We start from the raw sequence: 23074 nt of genomic DNA, 5'->3' as shown, positions 1-23074 counted from the left end.
ATAATAGGGGTGCCCAGCTACGGGAATTTGCACCGGGAGACAAAGTGCTTGTAATATTCCCCACAGAGCTTGAAATTACTCACCAAGTGGCAAGGAAAGGGTCGGGGGTTACATGGCGAGTCGGGGACCTCGATTATGAAGTTAAAGGAATGGATAGAGGTAGGGCACATCAAATTTACCACCTCAACCTCCTTAAATTATAAGAGAGGAGGTCCCCATGTCCATGGCGACGGTAGTTCTGGAGAGGGCGGAGCTCAGGCCAGAGGTGAAGTTCAAAGCTGATCCATTCACCCCGGTCCCTTGTGGAGACCACCTCTCGCCGTCCCAGCTTGCGGAGGTGGCCAAGTTACAAAAAGAGTTTGTGGACGTGTTCTCTCCCCTCCCCGGTCAGACTAACCTCATACAGCACCATATTGAGACCCCACTAGGAGTGGTAGTACGTAGTCGGCCATACCGCGTACCCAAGCACAAGAAAAAGGTGATTCGGGACGAATTAGAGGCAATGCTCGAGATGGGGGTAATAGAAGAATCGCACAGCGATTGGGCGAGCCCGGTTGTTCTTGTACCCAAGAGTGACGGGTCAGTCTGTTTCTGTGTTGATTCCCTGAAAGTCAACGCGGTGTCTAAATTTGATGCGTACCCAATGCCCCGATTTGACGAACTGCTCAATCAGTTGGGTGTGGCTCAATTTTATTTGACACTGGATTTAACTAAGGGATATTGGCAAATCCCCTAAACTCCATTATCCCGAGAAAAAATGGTCTTTTCCACACTGTTCAGATTACACCTACAGATCTATAACTCTGCAATAAATTGAATGGCATCTAAGATAATAATATTTTATTTGTTTCCCTGTCTCAACCTCGGGACTCCTATCCTGAGGTCACCAGAACCGGCCAGATCCAGCTCCGTTCCTGCTTGGTGTTGGACTCCACTGCTATGTGTCACTGTGTGATGATGCTAATAGCAGCCGATGCCAGCCAAACATCACTTCAGTCTATTACGATGGACTTCAGAGGATGACCTGATGCCAACTCCAATCATTAGACATGGGATACTTCAAATGCCATAGCCTGAACCTTGGACTTAGGATAGACCTCACCGAAATTACCGGCCAGGTTGAACTACGATGCACCTAAATGATCTCTGCCTGCATCACCTCGGTCTAATGATGGACTACACTCTTGAAATGGAATACATAGACTATCAATTAATTGCCAACAAATCCCTTCATCAGCTAACTAACAAGGACAATTGCATCTATGTGAATTTCTGCATTTAATCCAGGATGGACTTCAAAGACATTAGTCATTAATCTTACAGTTCATACAAAATCTTTGTTTTAAACAGTGACCCTTAACACTTAGTTTAATAATTTTAAACCATGACTTACACTATACATAAGTAATATTGGCATTATATTCATGATTTTTGCCAGAGGGGAACTGGCCCCCACAGTGAGACTTGTTTCTCCCAAGGTTATTTTTTTCCATTAACCAACATCTTATGGAGTTTTGTGTTCCTTGCCACAGTCACCTTCGGCTTGCTCACTGGAGTTATAAATACAATAATTATTTAATTACTTATTTTAAACAATTCACAATCATATTTTATTAAACTACACAATGATGATTCTAAGACATTATAGATATTATAGTTTTATCTTCTGTTAAAGCCTGATCTTCTGTAAAGCTGCTTTGAAATGATGTGTGTTATCAAAGGTGCTATACAAATAAAAATGACTTGACGACACCAATTCGTCACTCTTCCGTTCGGTTTGTTTGGGGCTCCCGCCACGTTCCAGCACCTCATGGATAAGATCCTCTGGCCACACGCTGCATATATGCCGCTGCCTACTTAGATGATATCATTATATACAGTAATGACTGGCTGAGGCATATGCAGCATCTGAGAGCTGTGCTGAGGTCGCTGAGGTGGGCGGGGCTCATGGCAAACCCGAAAAAGTGTGTAATTGGGTGGGTGGAAGTACGATATCTAGGCTTCCAATTGGATCGTGGGCAGGTACGTCCCCAAATTGATAAGACTGCAGTGATAGCGGCCTGCCCACATCCCAAGTCCAAAAAGGAGGTGAGGCAGTTCATGGGGCTGGCTGGCTATTACAGAAGGTTTGTTTCTAATTTTTCTGATGTCACCAGCCCCTTGACTGATCTCACTAAAAAGGGGGCACCAGATCTGGTCCAGTGGACGTGGGCGTGCCCACGGGCTTTCACGAGAGTGAAATCTGCACTCTATGGCGGGCCGCTTCTCTCTCCCCTTTATTTTACAGACGGATGCATCAGAGAGGGGGTTGGGGGCCGTGCTCTCACAGGAGGTGGAGGGTGTAGAGTGCCCCATGCTGTACATTAGTTGTAAGCTCTCTCTAAGAGAGACTAAGTATAGCACCATTGAGAAAGAGTGTCTTGCCATCAAGTGGATGGTCCTAACCCTCCGCTACTACCTGTTGGGGTGGGCCTTCATCCTCCACTCGGATCACGCCCCACTTCAGTGGCTCCACCGAATGAATGCGCGGACTACTCATTGGTACTTGGCACTTCAGCCCTTCAAATTTAAGGTGGTCCACAGGCCAGAGCCACAGATGTTTTTGGCTGATTTCCTCTCCAGGAATGGGGGGGGGAGGAGTTGGCAGGCTGGACACTGCCCGGGCCTGAGATGGGTGGTGGGGGTATGTGGACTGGGACGTGGTCATGTGACTGTCATTGGGGAGAGAGGAAGCGGTAAGGGCCATCACACTCTTAAGTACACTTGAACTAATGCCAGTTTGTTAGTCGGAGCTCTAAAGTCTCAGTCGGTGTGCCCCATGCTCCACTCAGAACTTAGCTTTAGTCTGCTACTAACCTGGTCGTAGATTTGAGGAAACATGGACTTAATGTAATCTACTAAAGACAATAATTTCAGAGTAAATCAGAATAAACTCAAGTGTAACAATTTATTTACTAGGTAAAATAATACATTCATCAGTTCCAATTAGACAATAATAAGTCAAATTCAAACATTTATCAAAACATAAGAAATAAGAATTGCATACCTGGTAGATAAAACTACACACAGCAATTGTGCGGGAGATCTGACTACAGATTCCCCGTCTCCTTTGCCATCTCTCCTTAAGTACCAAACAATTCTATATTTATTTCAGTTGTGTTTGTTTGATGTTATTCAGGATTTGGTAAACAATTTAGGGGGTTGTAAGTAGACCTTTTAAATTTGTAATTGAGTAGGTTTGTTTGATGTTTACAAAGAATACACCTAATCTGCATACAGCATATGTTTCCTGTGAGAGACCTGGGAGGGGCATGCCCCTGATAGAATACAGTAACTTTTTAAATCTTACTTGTGATTTGACCTTGCTGAAGGGGAGGTTTTACCAGTTGCACTGAAACCTCTTGAATGATACCAAACATGTATGATCAGAAAACCTTTTACATTACAGAACAGGATAAGTCATAACTTAGTTTTTGGTGACTCTAAAGTGACCTGAGGTGAGGTATGGAAGAGAGTGGGCAGATGTGAGTGAGATTTGCATTTTATGGTCCATACTCAATAGGGTGTGTTGTCTCAGGTTGAGATGCTCTTCTGTGTGAGAGTTTTATGATGTTGGCTCTCACAGAGTTCTTTGACTTTTACTGGAAATGGCGCCTTTTGGGCGTAGACATCCTGGTGCCAGCCTAACACAATTAACATGTTAATATTACCTTAATTTTTAGGGCACTAGCACCAGTACTAACACTAAAAAAGTAAAAATCAAGACTGATTATTTAATAGTTCATTTTTTCTCACTCCTTGGTTTTGTGCATGTCAAAAAATAAAAAATATCAAAGAACAATCAATGCCTGACTTTAATGGTGGTGACAATAAAGGGTCATAATAAGTAAAGCTCTGTATTCTTTATTGTCTCTGAACAGACCTTTGTGGAGAATTAGTACCCCAACCAGCATTTGTCTAATGGGCGAAGGCTGGTAATAGCCATCTATTTGTTTATGGTCCTCTGAGACAGAACTTCGGAGCTTTTCACTGTTAAGGGTCATGCAGCAGTCAGATGAAGTTCCTGTTGTGCTTGTCAGGAGGCAGACACCCATTTCCAGATATTTTCAAGATTATGATCTTACTGGTAACAAGTCTATCTAGACCCTTTTCACCACCTGCTTATTCCAATACTCATGCTGCTTTCATTGAAGAGGAAGATGATGTTGCAGTGGAGAATCAACAGTGATTTGTACATGGTGGTGATCTCCATAGTCCGCTGTTGTACATCAGCAGGACCACCATATGGACACAATGCGGCAAGAGAAGGTAGATCTGAGTAAACTTCAAGAGTCTGCTTAGCATTGTTCAGCAGTTAAAGGAAGAAAGGGAGGAACTCAAACAAGCTAACTGTCAGTGCATGGCCCATCTTCACAGTTACAGTACATCAGATGCAAAGCTGGCAAAATCAACAGCAGCAAAGACACCAATTACTATCTCCAGTTTGCTTACCTTGTGAGATAAAGACTCCTAAGACCTGTGCAAGCCTCATGGAGGCCATGATTAGCCTATATTGTATCAAATGCTAACTGCTCATCAGTAACCCACACCATTGGACTCAAGATGGCACCGAGTATGGCTGCTGCGTTGCGAGCTCCGACACAGCATAGCAATGTTTTGTTTGTTTTGTTTACAATTCTTATGTTTTTTGTCTTGGATGCTGTCTGCCTTATTGTCTACGACAGACAAACACTTTTGGACATTGGTTCAGCGATCTCACACCGAAAACCGGACTTCACATTCCTCAATGCCGACCCGCTGTTTACAAACACGCAAGCGGAGCCCTTTGTCTGGGCAGCACGGCCGCGGAAACGCAGGAGGAAAAGGGGAAACAGAGCCGGCGTTCTCATCAGAGTAAGACACCGCGCAAATCGACCCCCGCTACCCACTATTCTACTGGCAAATGTTCAGTCTCTGGATAACAAGCTCTGCGAGCTGAAAGCGCGGATCTCTTTCCAACGAGAGACGAGGGACTGCTGCATTATCTGCCTTACGGAAACTTGGATGTCTGCGGAGATTCCAGACTCAGCCATTGAACCCGCGGGGTTCTCCATGCACCGAGCGGACAGAGTGAAAGACCTCTCAGGTAAAACTAGAGGAGGTGGTGTATGTTTTATGATCAACAAATCCTGGTGTGATCAGAGGAATGTACATTCCATCAAGTCTTTCTGTTCTCCTGATCTGGAATTTCTTATGCTTCTGTGTCGACCATTCTGGCTACCGAGGGAATTCACAGCGGTCATTATCACTGCTGTGTACATTCCCCCACAAGCCGACACAGACCGGGCACTCAAGGAACTGTATGGGATTATAAGTGAGCAGGAAACCGCGCACCCTGAGGCCGCGTTCATTGTGACCGGGGACTTTAATAAAGCCAGTTTAAAATCAGTCGCACCAAAATATCACCAGCACATTAGTTTCAACACACGAGGGGACCGGGTTTTGGATCATTGCTACTCTCCGTTCCGGGATGGCTACAAATCCCTCCCCCGCCTACCATTTGGCAAATCGGACCACTCTTCCATTCTGCTTCTGCCCACGTACAGGCAGAAATTAAAACAGGAAGCACCCACCCTCAGAACGATCCAGTGCTGGTCGGACCAATCAGACTCTACGCTACAAGACTGTTTTGATCACACGGACTGGGAGATGTTCCGGTCCGCTTCTGATGACGACATCGAGCTTTACGTTGATAGCGTAATGTGTTTCATCAGAACGTGCGTAGAGGAAGTGATTCCGACCAGAACTGTACGAATCTATCCGAATCAGAAGCCGTGGATCAATAGCGATGTTCGCGCGGCACTTAATGTGCGGACCTCCGCTTTTAATTCCGGGAACGCGGAGGAGCATAAACAAGCCAGTTATGCCCTCCGAAAAACTATCAAAACAGCAAAACGCCAGTACAGGAGCAAGATTGAAGGACAGTTTAACACCACCAACTCTAGAAGCATGTGGCAGGGAATTAACATCATCACGGACTTTAAAGGGAATAAAAACTCCGCCATGAACACCGCTGCCTCTCTACCGGATGAGCTAAATACTTTTTATGCTCGTTTCGAGGGAAATAACACCGCCCTCGCTGAGAGAGCTCTCCCGGCCGAAGCTACAGAGGTTAGTTCACTCTCCGTCTCTGTAGCGGATGTAACCCGATCTTTCCGACGGGTGAATATCCGCAAAGCCGCGGGTCCAGACGGCATTCCGGGCCGCGTCATCAGAGCGTGCGCGAACCAGCTGGCTGGTGTTTTTACGGACATTTTCAACCTTTCCCTCTCTTTGTCTGTAGTCCCCACATGCTTTAAAACATCCACCATTGTGCCTGTTCCAAAACAATCAAAAATAACTTGTTTAAATGACTGGCGTCCTGTTGCTCTGACCCCCATCATCAGCAAATGCTTTGAGAGACTAATCAGAGATTACATCTGCTCTGTCTTGCCACTCAATCTTGACCCTCTGCAGTTTGCTTATCGCAACAACCGCTCCACTGATGATGCCATTGCATCTACAATACACACTGCTCTCTCCCACCTGGAAAAAAAGAACACTTATGTGAGAATGCTGTTTGTAGACTACAGCTCAGCATTCAACACCATAGTGCCCTCCAAGCTAGATGAGAAACTCCGGGCTCTGGGCTTAAACAGCTCGCTGTGCAGCTGGATCCTGGACATCCTGTCAAGCAGACGCCAGGTGGTTAGAATAGGCAGCAACATCTCCTCATCACTAACCCTCAACACTGGAGCCCCGCAGGGCTGTGTTCTCAGCCCACTACTGTATTCCTTGTACACACATGACTGTGTGGCAACACATTGCTCCAATGCCATCATTAAGTTTGCTGATGACACGACAGTGGTAGGTCTGATCACTGACAATGATGAAACAGCCTACAGAGATGAGGTGCACACTCTGACACACTGGTGTCAGGAGCACAACCTCTCCCTCAACATCAGTAAGACAAAGGAGCTTGTGGTGGACTTCAGAAGAAAAAACAGAGAACACAGTCCCATCACCATCAATGGAGCACCAGTGGAGAGAGTCAGCAGCTTCAAGTTCCTGGGTGTCCACATCACTGAGGAACTCACATGGTCCGTCCACACTGAAGTCATTGTGAAGAAGGCTCATCAGCGCCTCTTCTTCCTGAGACGGCTGAGGAAGTTTGGAATGAACCGCCACATCCTCACACGGTTCTACACCTGCACTGTGGAGAGCATCCTGACTGGCTGTATCTCCGCCTGGTACGGCAATAGCACCGCCCACAACCGCAAAGCACTGCAAAGGGTGGTGCGAACTGCCAAACACATCATCGGAGGTGAGCTTCCCTCCCTCCAGGAAATATATACAAGGCGGTGTGTGAAAAAAGCTCGGAGGATCATCAGAGGCTCCAGCCACCCGAGCCATGGGCTGTTCTCACTGCTACCATCAGGTAGGCGGTATCGCAGCATCAGGACCCGCACCAGCCGACTCCATGATAGCTTCTTCCCCAAGCAATCAGACTTTTGAACTTTTGATCTCCCACGATCAAAATACATCAGCCCTGCACTTTATTACTCTTTTATCTCACACCGGATTGTCATAAATTATATTATTATTATTATATTATGTCTCTCTTAACAACTGACTATCAACCGACAGCCTGAATGTCAATACAGTACAATACTGTACATTCTATATATATATATATATATATATATATATATATATATATATATATATATACACTTTTTTTTATATATATATTTTAATTTTTATTGAATAATGTGTATCTATATAGTAAAAAACAAAAAAACAAAAAACAAAAACAGCATATTGTATACTGTACAGTGTATGTTATTATTTGTATATTGTTGAGTGTAATTATGTGTATAACAGATGTTTAAATTGTGTTGTTAATTTGATGTTTTAAGTTGAGTGTAATTATGTGTATAACAGATGCTTAAATTGTGTTGTGTTAATTTGATGTTTTAAGTTGAGTGTAATTATGTATAACAGATGTTTAAATTGTGTTGTGTTAATTTGATGTTATTGTAAATTGGTATATGTCTCATCACTGTCACGACTGCTATGTTGATCGGAACTGCACCCAAGAATTTCATACACCATTGCACTTGTGTATATGGCTGTGTGACAATAAAGTGATTTGATTTGATTTGATTTGATGTCACCAGTCCGCAGTACATCTGAAAGTTTAGCCAGCTCAAGGAGCACCTCATCATTGGCTGATAACCTTAGATCTTAGCCCATTGCAGCACAGATCATTCAATGCTAGCTTCCACATAGCAAGACCAAGGCTGAGTTTGGAATTGCATGGTACCATACTTCTCATACTATTTTTGCCATAGACACATATGGCAGAAGTAGTAAGAGTAGTGTGTGTAGTATGCAATTCCAAACTCAGCCTAAATAACTTGGATGGAGATGGTTGATGTTGTCAAATCAGTAACGCAGAAAAACATAATGACTCTGTGCTAACCGAAGCCCCACCCACAACCAACAGCTGCTAGTAATTGCTACTAATTAGATGGCAGACATAAAAGTGAGAGCGTTTGAACATGACAACAGCTCTTTGTCCATCTAGTTTGGGATCTTAAATGCTTGTGATATTGTCTTTGTCATTGGAAAAGTAGGTTATGTATGTTTCCTTGTATTGTTTGGGTATTCCATGTAGCATTTGTACTGTTTTGTACATTGACTATTCATTCATGCATTTATCTGTATTTGTTTTACATGTATTTAGAACAACCAACTTTAATGTCATCAACATCAACTTTAATGGCACCTGTAAACCACATGTTCTAATCAACACCCCATTGTGTTGCCACCCTAACCTCCCTACCAGTGGACTCCAATATTTTACTTGGTTCTTTGAGCCAGAAAAACTAATGCAATGGATGGTCTAAAAACTTTCAGAGAGAAGATGAGGCAGTTAAGGCACATCCTGCTGGATTAGTATGAAGTGAGAGACATGAGAATATCAAATGGGTGTTCATTTTCTCACACACCAGAAGTGGTAGCTACCCAGTTCAGACCTCTTGTTTTGCAACAATTTGCAGCATACCAACCCTCAATCCCCACCTTGGCTTCTGTGTATGCCTTATCTTGTGCTGGAAGTCAGATGCCGGTGTAGTCTCAGACCTCAATCCATGCCTAACCCTTCTATACCTTACCCTCTGCTGGTGAGCTGGTACCAGTGCAGCAGACTGCCAAAGCAGCCTTCAGTCCATTCCTCGCCCTTTAGTGGTAGCCAATCACCAGTGCTGCCTTTGGTCTCATTGCCCTCTGGTGGAAGTAAGCTCCCATTGCAGTCTTTACTACATGCCTTGCCCTCTTATCATAGCCAGCTGCCAGTGCAGCCTTCAGTCTTCTCTGGTGGCAGCCAGCTGCCAGTCCCTTCCTTGCACTCTAGCGGTAGCGATCTGCTAGAGCACCCTTCAGTCCCTTCCTTGCCTTCTGGTGGTAGTAAGGTCCCAGTGCAGCCTTTAGTACCTTCTTTGCCCTCTAATAATAGCCAGTTGTCAGTGCAGCCTTCAGTCCCCTTGCTCTCTCGTGGTAACAAGCTGCCAGTGCAGCCTTTGGTCCCTTCCTTGTCCTCTAGTGGTGGCCAGCTGCCAGTCCCTTCCTTGCCCTCTAATCAGCCAGCTGCCAGTGCAGCGTTTGGTTCCTTACCCTCTAGTGGTAGCCATCTGATAATATGGCCTTTACTCCCTGCTGGAGAGAAACCAGCTCAGCCCTTTAGTCCTGCCTTAGGCTCTGCTGGTGGAAAGAAGCCACCTCAGCCCTTTTGTCCTCCCTTAGTCCCAGCTGGTGGAGAGAAGCCAGCTCAGCCCTTGTGTCCTGCATTATTTACTGCTGACAGTTCCGGCTACTCAGCCTGTGGCCTCTTTCTCAGTCACTCAACTTTTACATCCTTCCTCAGCATCTGCTGGTGGAAAGAAAATGACTCCGCTCCCATCAGATCCTCTGCCCTCTTTTTCACCTGTGGTGCCACTTGAACATCGTCCCTCACCTGTGGTCCCTTCAGCGCCGTGGCCTCGCTTCTATCCTTTGCCTGCTGTTCCACTGGAGCCATGGCCTCCACCTCATCCCTTGCCTGTGATCCCTCTTCTACCCAATCTGTGGCCTCCTATGTCTGTATTTCTGCTTTCTGGAAAATTACAATTCATCATAAGATGTATGATATGATTTCACCATGCCACCTCACACATTTTCCAAATGTGTAGAGATGAGCATTAACACTGATGGGTTGTCGGAGTGTGCAAATTAAAGCATATATTATAACCTCAGTGAATGAAGAGCAGGCTTCCATGCCTTGGTTCAACTCATACAGGCTTAAAAAATTTAAATGTAATGTAAATGAATAGCATTTCTAGATGTGGAGTCCAACTCAATTTGCAACAAAAGCTTATCTGTCACGACAGTAGTTGTTTCTTTTTTCATACCATAAATAGGCAGTAGCCTATGATATGATTTGACCATGTCACCTCGTACATTTCCCAGATGTGCAAAGGTGTTTTTTGTCTGTCATGTGAATCATGTGATGTTGTATAACTGATCTGTGATAGATCTAGTGTTGCTATGGCACTATATCTTAATATCTACGGTACGATACCATTTGTGTATAATGATACCGTTCGTGTTGTTTGGATGCATTGTTTGGGGGCACAAGACACAACACCCGAACCTCATGCTGTACTGGTGTTGGGCCTCATGTATTCAGATAGAAGACAAAGGCAGGCCTAACACAAGTTGTAAAACCTAACTCACCCCCCACACATTCCATGTCGTAAATCTTACTGATAAAAATCGCGCCAAAATCAAACAAAGGGAGTCCAAAACAGACTACAAATCCATGAAGCCTTGCTCACTAAAGGATCGAACTCTCAACTCCTATTGGATGAGGCACACAACAGAACGTCCCTCAAACATGACATCATCAGGAGTTGAAATACCTCTGAAATGCTTCCAGAATTTGCTTCCAGCGACTTTGTTCACCGAATATAGACGTAGCTCTTTGCTGCTCTCAGGTGCAACCTCGTGGCACAAGGAAGTAACGTCCGACTTGAAACTGTGGCCATACAATCTCCATCTCGCTGCATGAGTTGAGATTACTCTGTGTTCAACCGAACACTCTAATGGATCCGAAGGAGACCGCCGAGCAATTCGCATCTTCATCCGTTTGCCTACAGAAGTGAAGAGATTAAAGATTTCTCTTCCATCTTCAATCAAGTCGACATTTCTGAGTTCTCCGCCAGCCCGCCGAGAATCAACAGCCGTACCGCCCGCCGACAGAGCGAGGAAACGGCCTCCTGTCATCACCCGAGCCTCAAGGAAATGGGTCAGAGTTAAAGGACGGAGGAAAACACATTCTACCTGTGTCCTCATGCGATTCAAGTAAGAGGTTTACATCTGGGCAGAGATAGAATATTATAGTGTGTTATTCTTGTGTTTCAAGGTTTTTGCTTGTACAGTTTATGGACCGCCATGTCCGCTCATTATTAATACTCAGGGTATTAATTATCACAAATTTGTTTTGCTATATTGTGGTCCAACGAAATTGGACTATTGTGCAATTTCGCATCGCGGATGAGACAGGTAAACTGAGTTCATCCATTAAATAGTCAAAGTACGCTGCTTTCTCTCCCACTATCGCGAAATAGGCTTTAGGGCTGTCACTTCTTTCTCTCTCTCTCTCTCTCTTACTAATCACACACACACACACACCTTATGTGTTATAGGATTATTTTATTTCCATATCTAATCATATTACTGTTTAGTTTGTAGTTGTAAGTCGGAAGTTTATTGACTGCATTGTATTAATTATTAATTGATTTTACTGCATAAATAAACTTTGTTTATATTACAAAGAGAAGTGTTCTGGTTTGTTTTGCATACACCTGTGTCATGCTGACGGGATGTCAGTGCTCGGATTCAAACCTTCATTCATTGTTTTTTTCCCCGAAAATCGATATTCTTCAGATGTCGATTTTCCTAAGAAAACAATCTAATATTGAGACTGTTTTACTATTTGGTTATTAGTCCCTGATTTCAGGGTGGTGACCCGTCAATGTTAATCCTTATTAATATTCTATTGATTTTTGATAATTGATAATTATCTTTGATGATTGAATTTGAATGATCAATAAGCTAGTGTTAATTTTAATGTTTCATCAATGTTAACAATTAACGATTATCTTTGATAATTGTTGATTTAAAGGATTTAAAAAAAGCTAACATTGATTCTCATCAATGTTCTATTGATTTTAATAATTAATAATTATCTTTAATTATTAATTATTGCTAATAACCAAACTTGCTCCTAAACGTAGCACACTGGAGCCTCATATGAGGTTTTAATGAGTTAGATTCAATTGATTAATTTAAATATTAACTAATAACAACCAGTAAAGCCCTACACTGGTGCCAATGCAGTCTGAGTACCACATGCATTAAACAGTATGGCCAGCCACATCAATTGGCATTGCAGCGCATAGTCGAGCTAACGCAGTGGTTCACAAAGTGTGGGGTGTGCCCCGTTGGGGGGGGGGGGGGTGCAAGGGAGTGTGGAAGACTAACCCATCCTTAAATCTCATTCACTTTCACACATAAGAAACGATGTGCGCGTCCTCCGCGCGCAGCTCTTGACAGCCCAAAGCATTCATGATGTCAGGTGTGGTCATGTAAACAATGTCATTATTGTGTGTGCACCAGTTTCAAATGAGTGACGAGGTGAATTAACACTTAAATTTCGGTCTGTTCCTCCCACAACACTATCATATGGCTTCAAAAGAATTGAGATCTAAGGTACGAGTGATATTGATGACTTTAATGGCACTTTTATGTGTGCTTTCAGAGCTTGGACAGCCACAAACATGATCCTCTCGTCCTTCAATCTTGTGTTTCACAGATGAAAATGTAATACTGATTTTGAATGGGGGATTTGGTTTTCTGAGTGGCCATGCGCCCCATGGAGGAAGAAAACTTCTCATTTGCATAATTTTTTTAAATTCTTTTTTTGTTTGTTTGTTTTGAAAGTATATAAGCATAATTAATGTTTTATGCATTTACGTAACAACCTTGTGACAAACAGTAACAGTCTTAAAGAGATGGTAACAATGTTTTAAGATGGGCTTACTTTTAGTCGTTTAGCAGACATTTTATCCAAAGTGACTCAAATGAGAAAGAGACCCAACATAAGAATTATATTGAAAGCAATTATGTGCATTGTGCAAGTATAGGACATTTGATTTTAATTTTAGAGTTCTGTGTGTTTTGCAGTATAAATATATCATTTTAAAATAATACAGTTTGATATATGCAACGTTTACTTTTGGCCCACTGCCCTCAATCGAGTTTGATTTTTGGCCCTTCATAGGAAAAATTTTGGGCACCTCTGCTCTAAATCAACCTGAAAAATAAGGTTACACCAACCAAAATAATTAGTTTGGGTTAGTTGAAGTAGAAATAGATCCTTAAGGTAACTTTCTTTTTATTTTTATATATTATTATTATTATTTTTTTTTATCATAAGTCTAGAATCTGTGTTGGCACTCATAGATAGGCACAGATGGCATCTGTGTTTTTCTTCCCACATTTTCTTGACTGATTTTTGAAGGTAACCTATGGAATTATGAATTTAAACATGGTAAATGTGTTAAATTGGGCTCAGCATATTATACTCTTATTGGAAGCTAAAAAGCATAATTAACCAAAAAAATTAACAAACAAGGAATGGGGATGTGTAGAATGACTGCCTTAAGTTCTGTGGAAATCTCTGTTCTGTGGCCTCGTCCTCACAAACCGAAATATATCAATTAATAGTTCACCCAAACATGAAAACTACTACACATTTTAAATTGTTGGGTTCCTTTAAGGCAGGGGTTCCCCCCCAGTGGGCGTTCAAAGAATGCCAGGGGCGCTGAGAGCAACTTAGTAGATAGGGGGGCATTAAGTTACAAATGGGGGGTGTTTATCAGTCAGGTTAATCAAGTTCCTGTTTGCATTAAAATGTTTATCCAAACTCTGTTATATGGGTTGGTATGCATTTGAACCGCGGTTCATCTGATTCTGTCTGAAGTCTAGCAACGCATCTGAAGTATCTGGTTTAGCAGCATCAAATAAACAGGTGAAGTCACAACCTCCGCTAATGCACCTGTATGGCTCTGTAGTTAGATACGGCTCAATGGAAACTGGGTGCATTTTTACTCACAGATTGGTCTCGAGCTCTTAAATGCACACCTCTGATCATTGCAGTGCTACAAGAACCAGTGAGAAGCACGGCACGAGATGCGGAAACCATTTGAATTCGGCACAGAATTCTACATGACCACCCTTGAATTTACTATAGTAACACTAACTGGTCTTTAGGCAGAAATAGATAAGTATTATCATATCACTACTTCAGCTCTATTAAATTTGTCATAGGTTACATTAAGGGAGTGAGGGAATATAATACATTTTTGTTACAACTTTTAAATGTTTACATTTTGGTTTAATTGTTTCTACATGTTTAGAGTAGGTCTACTGTTTATAATTACAAAAATGCCATAGTTTGTTTTATGGAAATCATGTTACATCTAACCATGGTAGTGAAGAAGATCCATGCTTCCATGTGTTTACTATGGTCTTGTTACAAATACCACTGTTAAAACTATAAAAATAAATACATTAAAATTTTCGTATGGGCAAATGCAAAATACACTTTTTTTCTTTCTTTCTTTTTTTTTTTTTTAGATGAAATGGAAATGCTAAAATCCTAAAAAAATAGGCTAAAATATTTTTGTGTAAGAAAATATAACTGATTTTGTTTGCCTTCAGAAATTCCAAGAGATGACACATTTGAATCAATAGGAATCTGATGAAAGGAGTTCCAACTCAGTCACACTGAGGGTAAGGGAATGAAATAGGGGGGCGTTTATCAAAAAAAGGTTGAGAACTACTGCTTTAAGGCATAGAAAAGAAACGTTTCATGCTGTTAACTGTCAAAAATGAGAAGAAACAAAACTTGTGTAGATTCAGTGGCATTTATTTGACAGTACTGGACCCAGCCGAGGCAGTCTGATACACTGGAGAAAATGGCTTGTGAGTCCTTTAGAGTTATTGGTACGTTTCCACAGGCACTGTGTGGGGTGTGTAACAAGAGAGGAGGTTACAGTCTCATCGGCTCTATGTCTGCATCTCGCTCTGATACAGAGGACTCTTTCTGGATGGACGTGGTCTCCGTGTGGTTCTCCAGACCCCAGTCCTCATGCCCTTTCTGAGGTAGACTGGCTAACAGCTCCTGCCATGCACAAACACAACCATTAACATTGTTTTTATCTCTGTGTTTGTCTGCTGGTTTCATGAGTTTGTATTTCCCCACCTGCTGTCTGTATCGGTCGTTGTTCTTCACAGCTATCAGCAGGCTTTTAGTGAAACTCTTCAGTTTTGAGAACTTTTGCTTTTGGTTCTGCAACTCGTTCTCCAGGAACTGCACTTCTTCATTCTGAGAGAATAATTCAACAATACTTCACACAATTTCAACCCAGATCTGATCATAAACTGCTTCTGCTTCAGAAAAGGACATTACAATCTAAATGTATAAAACATTTGAGAGATTGACACAATTATGAACAACAAAGGCTGAGTATACTTTGTTTTTTCTGCGTTCTGGATCGGATGGTGCCCTGTTGACTGCGTTGCCTTTCAAATAATTATTTTTTGATCGCGAGCAAATATAAACCTGTTCCAAAATTCAATTTGCTCCTGAAGTCAAGTTTTAAGATAACATATTTATGATATTATCATAATTCAAGTTGGGAGAAACCAGATTAGAAGAAATACAATCTGTGTTCTGAATGTGATGTTAAAGAATATAGAAGAAAGTCATATGAGTTTGAGACAGCATAATGTTGAGCAAAGGAGAGACTTAACATCAACTATTCCTTTAAAGGTCCAATAGACATCATTTTATTTATGCAAAATACAATTTCCTTTTTGATTTGGGATTAAATATGACCAGGTAATTTTACTGACAGGTGTTGTTAGAATCACCCTATACTAGTCTAATAAGATTGCCTCTGATATAAAACAAACAGTTACCACCTTTATAGAGCTGGCTAGTTCTAGATGGTAGCTTGCACATTTGGTTGCATTTTATTTTGTTATTATAACTTTATTTAACCTCTGGTTGTTCTACTTCTACATATCCCCTTCTCAGGATGACAAAAACTATTTTGTCCTAGCATTTCTGTACACTAATTTAGGACAAACTTGCAGAAATATAGGGATATGTCATATCACCCTTAACTGAATGATCACATCTGCATAATAGGGATGCGCTGAAATTTTGGCCACCGAAAAAGCAAAAAACAGAAAACCTTGATTTAACATTTGATAACAGAAACACTGAAATGGAGAAAAAGCAGCATTCATGTGAAATGATCTTGGTTTAATTACATTTAATGTAAGTCCCGGATAATGCTGGATAAAAATCATGGTAACAAAATTGCTTTATAGTTGAGACACATGCACCTGCCTGTGTGGTGAGACTCTTGTGGAGAAATCCAGACAACCGCACAAAAAACTCACTGAAGTTTACTGAAGCACACTGCTATAACAGTTCATATGTGACTGCCAATACAATTAGCCTTTGTGTTTCTTAGTAGCACATTAAAGTCCCCATCCCCAGAAATGATAAAGTGATGCTCTCTTGGCTATTAGTACATTAATAAAGAGTGTCATCCTGTGCTTGTGCAGAGGCTGGGAGGTATTCTTTAAGGGACAGTTCACCCAAAAATGAAAATTCTCTAATCATTTACTCACCCTCATGCCAGAACTATCCCTTTAAACACTTTATTAGCACTTTGAAGGGTAAAAATGTACTTGCATTAGTCCATCTGGGCTTATAAATTGTATTTTGCTGGTGCTTTTCTTTCAAAACACAAAAACTAATCGCAGCAGTCAAATATTCCCATCAACCGTTCGAGCTATGAGTGGTATCAAACACACGGTCAGTAGAGGAGTCCAATCTGACCTGTGCCGAATGTCCCACATGCAGTCTCGTGCAAACACACAAATGTGCGCTGTTCATCTGAAACTGGATCTGAGAGTGACACTGATGCAAAGAAACCCAACTAATTTTCCTTCAGTCACAACAATAATGACAATGGATGATGAACCTACACAAGACAAAATATTAAAAATGGGCAGAGTATTTGTGCTTTCTTCTGCACTCTTAAGCACTTTATTTGCACATTAAAGGGTAAAGATGTACTTACATTAGCCAAAAGTCTTTTTTTTTTTACATCAATAAATATAATACACATTTAAAACTATGAACATTTATATTATATATTATTATTATTATTATATTGTATAAATTTTATATAATGTATATAAAATGTATATATAATATTAAAAATACTATCCAATAACCTTTAAAATATTGGAGCCTAGATTTTAAGGTAGCAATGGCACCTGAAGGAATAAGAATTACAATCACTTATTATAATATTTATATTATTCCAAGCAAACTCTAACTTAAAATACTGTAATCATTTTCGGCTCAGTGTGTCATACATTTTTGGGTTTCAACCAAGAATTTTTAATTTGGTTCATCACAACTGCATTTCCCACCAAAGACTTAAGTGGGACAGTGTTATTGTACTATAATACTTTACGCCTGCTGATGACTTCTGCAGTTGTCCTTAAGTGTAGTGTAGAATTTACAATCTATAATAACTAAAAGGATTACACAACACAAATGGTGACTAGTTACAGCACCTAAAATATACTCTTTACTTTTTACAACTATATAAATTTGATAAGAACCATGCCCATGTTATTTGTCACACTACCCAGTTACATTTTTATAGTTTCTACAGTTTTCACATAATATTTTGCCGGTTCCGGTTGAGTGAACGCTGGCATATTTTGATGCTACTCTCTGCAGTTTTAAGCTTTCTATGTGGATTTAATGCTTTTATTGGACTCTTTTATCAAGGACAACCTTCTAAGCCTTTCTGTTGGACTGTTTATGCTTCTCTGTTGGACTATTTCTGAACTACATTCAATCTAGGATTTTTAGGTTCTCACCATGTGCAACCCCATTTCTGGCTGAATGTGAGCTCTCGCCACCCAGTGCAAATGGGACTGTAAGTATGGGCTGTTTTATGCACACTGACACTGTGTGCTTCCTTTCAAACCTGTGCCATCTATGGCAGGAAACTTTCTGCTTCTCAGTTGTCTCATCTATCAACATGCACTGTCCGGTGTATTACTCGTCTATGGACCTTCACAGGATGAATTCTTCATTTCGTTTGTCTGCTGGAATTTTTAATCTCTGTCTGACTCTGGGGATAGCTCGCCCTACTCTGTGCATCGTGGTTCTTGCCGCAAACACTACAAGGACATGCCTCCTCTGATTGCGGCTCCATAGCAGCGTTGTGGTCGATCTCTCGCCATCCATCTACCAGATCAAGTGTTGTGACTGGAAGAGCCAATTTTGATAATCTTCGCTCGCTGAAAAACACCCCTTCTGACTTCGCTGCTGTTTCAGCTACAGGTTCCCTTTCGACTAGGATTGCCTTAGTAAATGCCATGTCTCTGTCCAGTAAATATTTTATTTTAAATGACTTTTTAAAATAATGGAGTTTTATAAACAAGGTTTGGGAGGAGCAAGGTCATTTAATCCGACCAATCACATTGCTAGAGTAAGCATAAAAAAAACAGCCGCTTACCTCTACATGGTGTCGCCTTCACCAGAACAGCTCTTCCATCCAAACAATCTCGTCATTCAACAGAAGCTGCCATAGCAGCTCATTTGTTTTCGCAGTACTGACTGCTACCACTTAAGTGTTACATTTTTACTCTTTCTTTCTAAGCTCCATTCACCGAAGCAGTTTATAGCGTGAAGTTGCTTCTGCAAACTGGCTGCTTCAGCACTATATACATGTGAAACATCCCTCTACGACTGCTTATATGTTCTCCTATCTAAATTTCCCACCCGGAGCGGCCGGCCGCGTGAAGCTGCTTCCACAAACTGGCTGCTTCAGCACTGTATACATGTGAAACAGCTCTCTATGACTGCTCATATGTTCTCTTATCTAAACTTTCCACCTGGATCGGTCCATTGCGCGAGCTGCCTCCGTAAACGGATGCTGCTCTGGCTCATGCTACTCGAATTCTATACCAGCTCCATTTGAACGCAAGGGAAACAAAAGATTATTTAATTCAATCATCATTCCAACGCTCCCCAGCGTTTCAATCTGGTTCTCCCGCACAGCTGATTCCTGTCAGCCTCATTACCTCGCCGCACAGCCCGTTTAGGGTGCGATCCATTCAGCGATTCTGTTTGTCTACTTCTAACATGAATATCACGATCATTCTCCCTTTAAAAATGCCATCCGGAGCGTGATTTATTCCATTTGCAACACAGGGGCAATCATGCAACAGCGAATTCCTTTCAATCGACCGATACTCTAATTACAACTTCTTTTCATACCAACGCAGACATTTTACGCGAGCTCGCTGCAGCACACCACAGTTTTACACAGTCTCTGTCTGAACAGACACAAGCCAAATTCAGCTCAGCAAGAGGCAGATCATGCGCCATGTCCCAACTAATTCATAATCATTCCGCAAACTCGCCTCGCCTTCTCTCAGCATTCGAGCTTGCTTCGCTGCGCAGCCCTGATAACACAAAGCAAGCGCTGCTACAAACTTCCACTCATCTCTACACAATAACGTGACTTTCCCTCCTCCCGCCAGGACAAACACCTCACGCAGGTAAAATCAATCTATCACTTATTTTACAGAAAGTCGTCTCTACTTTTGTCCAAATCATTGGATTACAAACTTGTATTTACAAGCTTAAATTTAAAACTTAATTGCTGCATGATTTTAAAAGCATTCAACATCTGCCATAATTTTACACAAAGTAACAGGTTTTAATCAACGCCAAATGATTCAGCCTGGCACTTTGCTTTATGCTCCAATCTTTCAGTTTCCGTAGAATTATTACAAGTAATCAATATAAACAAATTGTTTTATTCACCACACTACCGCAAACGGTGCTCTTATAGTATCTATTAAATCCAACTCTCAGGCACAAACTCCCACGATTTCATATGTCCTCGTCAAAACAAGACGAGTCACCCCGTGCCATTTATACAGAGTCATGAAATGACACACATTACACTGGAAAACAAATCTACAAAGCCCCAAACCATATGCCTAAGTTAATAAACATCAAACATGTGACTGTTCACATGCCACAACCACAGCACGTCTTTCAGACCATGCGTCTCAGCCTCCATGGCTCTGTAACTCATATTATGCCACTCATACCAAATGAACCATCGCTCACCTAGCAACTGACAACAATCTGGCTGCGGCCTGCATCTTCGCACCAATCACTTTCATTCGAACATAGCCTACCTACCCCCTCACGTCGAATGCTGTACTCAACCCATTTGTACCGCAGAGTGAGTTTTGCTTATTTTCAGTGTAAACTTTTCACACGAAAGAATAGGCTCTTCCTGTTACATGCAGCGCTTGAGGATTCATCCCGTTCATCCTACCATTGTATGCCATGCGGGCCACGCCTGCGGATCCACACGCTTAGTAAAATCCAGTATAAACATTCTCACACAAAACGTATGCTCTCCCATTGAACACCGTGCGGTCTGCTCCTGAAGATTCAACCCGTTCATACCACAAATGCCATGCAAGCCCGTACCCTGACATTGCCTCACATACGTTCCAGACACCTTCGTTTTTTCCACGCAACCTATTCTCTCTGCTAACATCCATCCCTCTACCCCTTCCTATCCATTGGCCACTACAGTGGATACCCACGTGAGGCTGCCTCCGCTAGTTAACCCTGCTCCAGATCCATTCCCTTCTTCACTTTATCACCCTCCCTTCTACCATTTTAATCTCTCCTACTCCGGATCCATTCCTTGCGCGAGGCTGCCTCCGCAAGCAAACTTCGTCCCAAATCCCTCCTCAGCTAACCATAATTAAAGCAGAAAACATTCCAGGCTCTAAAACCATATTGCTGACTCTTTCTCGTTTTCCTCCAGAGATCCAGAACCTTGGCCCTAGAAGCAAACCCGACACCAACCCCAGTTCCTCCCTGTCCATAACTGAAATTCTTAGAAATCATCCTCCCAGATTCCTCCACGTCCCCCAGGACTCCATTCTTCAAGCCATTCCCCCCAAACCCTACAAACATATTGGACAGCTCGGAAATGCTTCAAAGATTTCCACCTAAATTACAATCTGCCATTTCTAGATTTTTCTCTCCTCTCCGTATCCTCCTCTGCCTCACATCCCAACAAACCTAAAACTACTGTCTATCGATCTACTACCTCGTTGCCTAAACATTCTTCATCAGGGCTACATTTCTCTAAACACCTCAAATAAAACATTAGGCACCACGTTCATCCTTGCCTACTTTGGCTTCCTCTGTTGCACCGAACTCACCACCATGACAAAATCCGTCCCAAGAACCCATCCCTTTATTCTGGATCTCCACATCCTAGACAACGACACAATCAGATACTTCATCAAAACTATACTCAAGCCATTCCTTTCGCATTGGCAGTGCAACCATAGCAGCCCACAAAGGCCTGCCCGAACACCAAACACAATTACGGGGCTGCTGGTCATCCGACACATTCCTCTGTTACATCCATACCAACCGCCTTCATATCAGGAAGGCCAATCAAGCCCTGATTAACTAGCCACAAGTTCTCTTCCGGGGTCAGGGGGATGCTCGCTTCATCCTCGAATATCCAACAGGCCGGCCCCACCGTTCGGACGCAGCACGGGTCCACCCCGGCCAGTCCCTCAATGCAGGATGGGAATGCCTAAAGTACTCAAGGGCTCTCCCGTTTGAACCGTGCCGTGCAAGCTAACTCACGTTTATTTGTATTGTGGGCTCCCCCTTTCGAAGCGCAGTGAGGTCTACCCTGTTCAAATGCCATGAGGGCCCTTCATTGCCAGAAGGAGATGCTGAGGTTGTCCTGAGCACCTAGGATCCACTCCTATACTTAGGGTGACCTGCCCTAGCAGCTAGTATTCACACCTCCACTCGGGGGGGCCTGGCTCCCCCAGCGCAATCCACAAGGGCTCTTCCATTCAATCCACAGTGTGGGTTCTCCCATTTCAAACCCTGAGTGAGCTATTCATGTTTATTTGTATCATGGGCTCTCCATTCGAAGTTCGGAGGACTCTTCTGGTTGAATGCAGCGAGAGCCCCCGTTCAATCACAGGTTGGGCTCGCCTTCTCGAGAGGAGCAGTGCTCCGTCCCTAGGGGTTTCGCCCGCTCGCTGCACGGGCCCATCCATCTAACTCACCAAGCCTGGAGGGAGACTTAATTTTCGGTCCGGGCTGCTAGGATTCTCGCCTTTGTCCAGGGTAACCCGGCCCTAATGTGGGGGTGGCCCCCAAGTTCGGGCATAATGATCCCTCCAGCGCTTTTCAGCCCTCGCAGGGCTAACTTCTATGTGGGCGGAACCGCCACTGTCTCTTTAGTGCTTCTGCCTAATTTCCATTCTCCACATCTACTTATTCTATACCTCCAGTTTCTTATCCCCCAAGCGGACCCTAGTGTGAGGCTGCCTACACTAGCAACCCCTGCTCGTTCAATCATACTTTGGCACCTCTGCCCACCTCTCACAGGGCTCAGCAAGCGCCTCCCCCTTCCCCAAACTCATTTCATCGCTCAACGCTCCTTTTTGGGGGGTACAAGAGGTATCCTAAATACTTTGATCCTTTCAAATGCAAGAGGTACAATAAAATACTTCGTCTTGTCTCAAATACAAGACTCCATAGACAACAGCTCACTGTCCTGTTTTCTGGCATCTTTTTGGGGGTATTTGTGCTCAGGTCAAGCCTCGAGCCTCAAGCCCTTCGTCCAAGACAGCGAGCCACAAACATTTACACAATCCTCTAAGCAGGATTACATTAACTTGCAAACTACTGAAATGGAGTTTTATAAACAAGGTTCAGGAGGAGCAAGGTCATTTAATCCAACCAATCACATTGCTAGAGTAAGCA

General features: G+C 42.6%; 1 protein-coding gene across 6 annotated transcripts in view; it reads right to left on the bottom strand.

The window, feature by feature from the left end:
* Window positions 1-15039: 15039 nt before the first annotated feature.
* LOC127418145 (highly divergent homeobox-like) overlaps window positions 15040-23074 on the bottom strand; it is a 40911-nt gene continuing 32876 nt past the window's right edge. For all 6 annotated transcript variants that reach the window (XM_051658559.1, XM_051658558.1, XM_051658561.1 and 3 more), the window contains 2 exons: window positions 15389-15511; window positions 15040-15307 (listed from right to left, as the gene is read on the bottom strand). In XM_051658559.1, the coding sequence (XP_051514519.1) occupies window positions 15176-15307; window positions 15389-15511 (255 nt within the window). In that variant the 3' untranslated portion in view covers window positions 15040-15175. The remainder of the gene's footprint in view (window positions 15308-15388; window positions 15512-23074) is intronic.

Source organism: Myxocyprinus asiaticus, chromosome 27, assembly GCF_019703515.2.
Source record: "Myxocyprinus asiaticus isolate MX2 ecotype Aquarium Trade chromosome 27, UBuf_Myxa_2, whole genome shotgun sequence".
Lineage (NCBI taxonomy): Eukaryota > Metazoa > Chordata > Actinopteri > Cypriniformes > Catostomidae > Myxocyprinus > Myxocyprinus asiaticus.
This window is presented reverse-complemented; position numbering and strand designations above follow the sequence as displayed.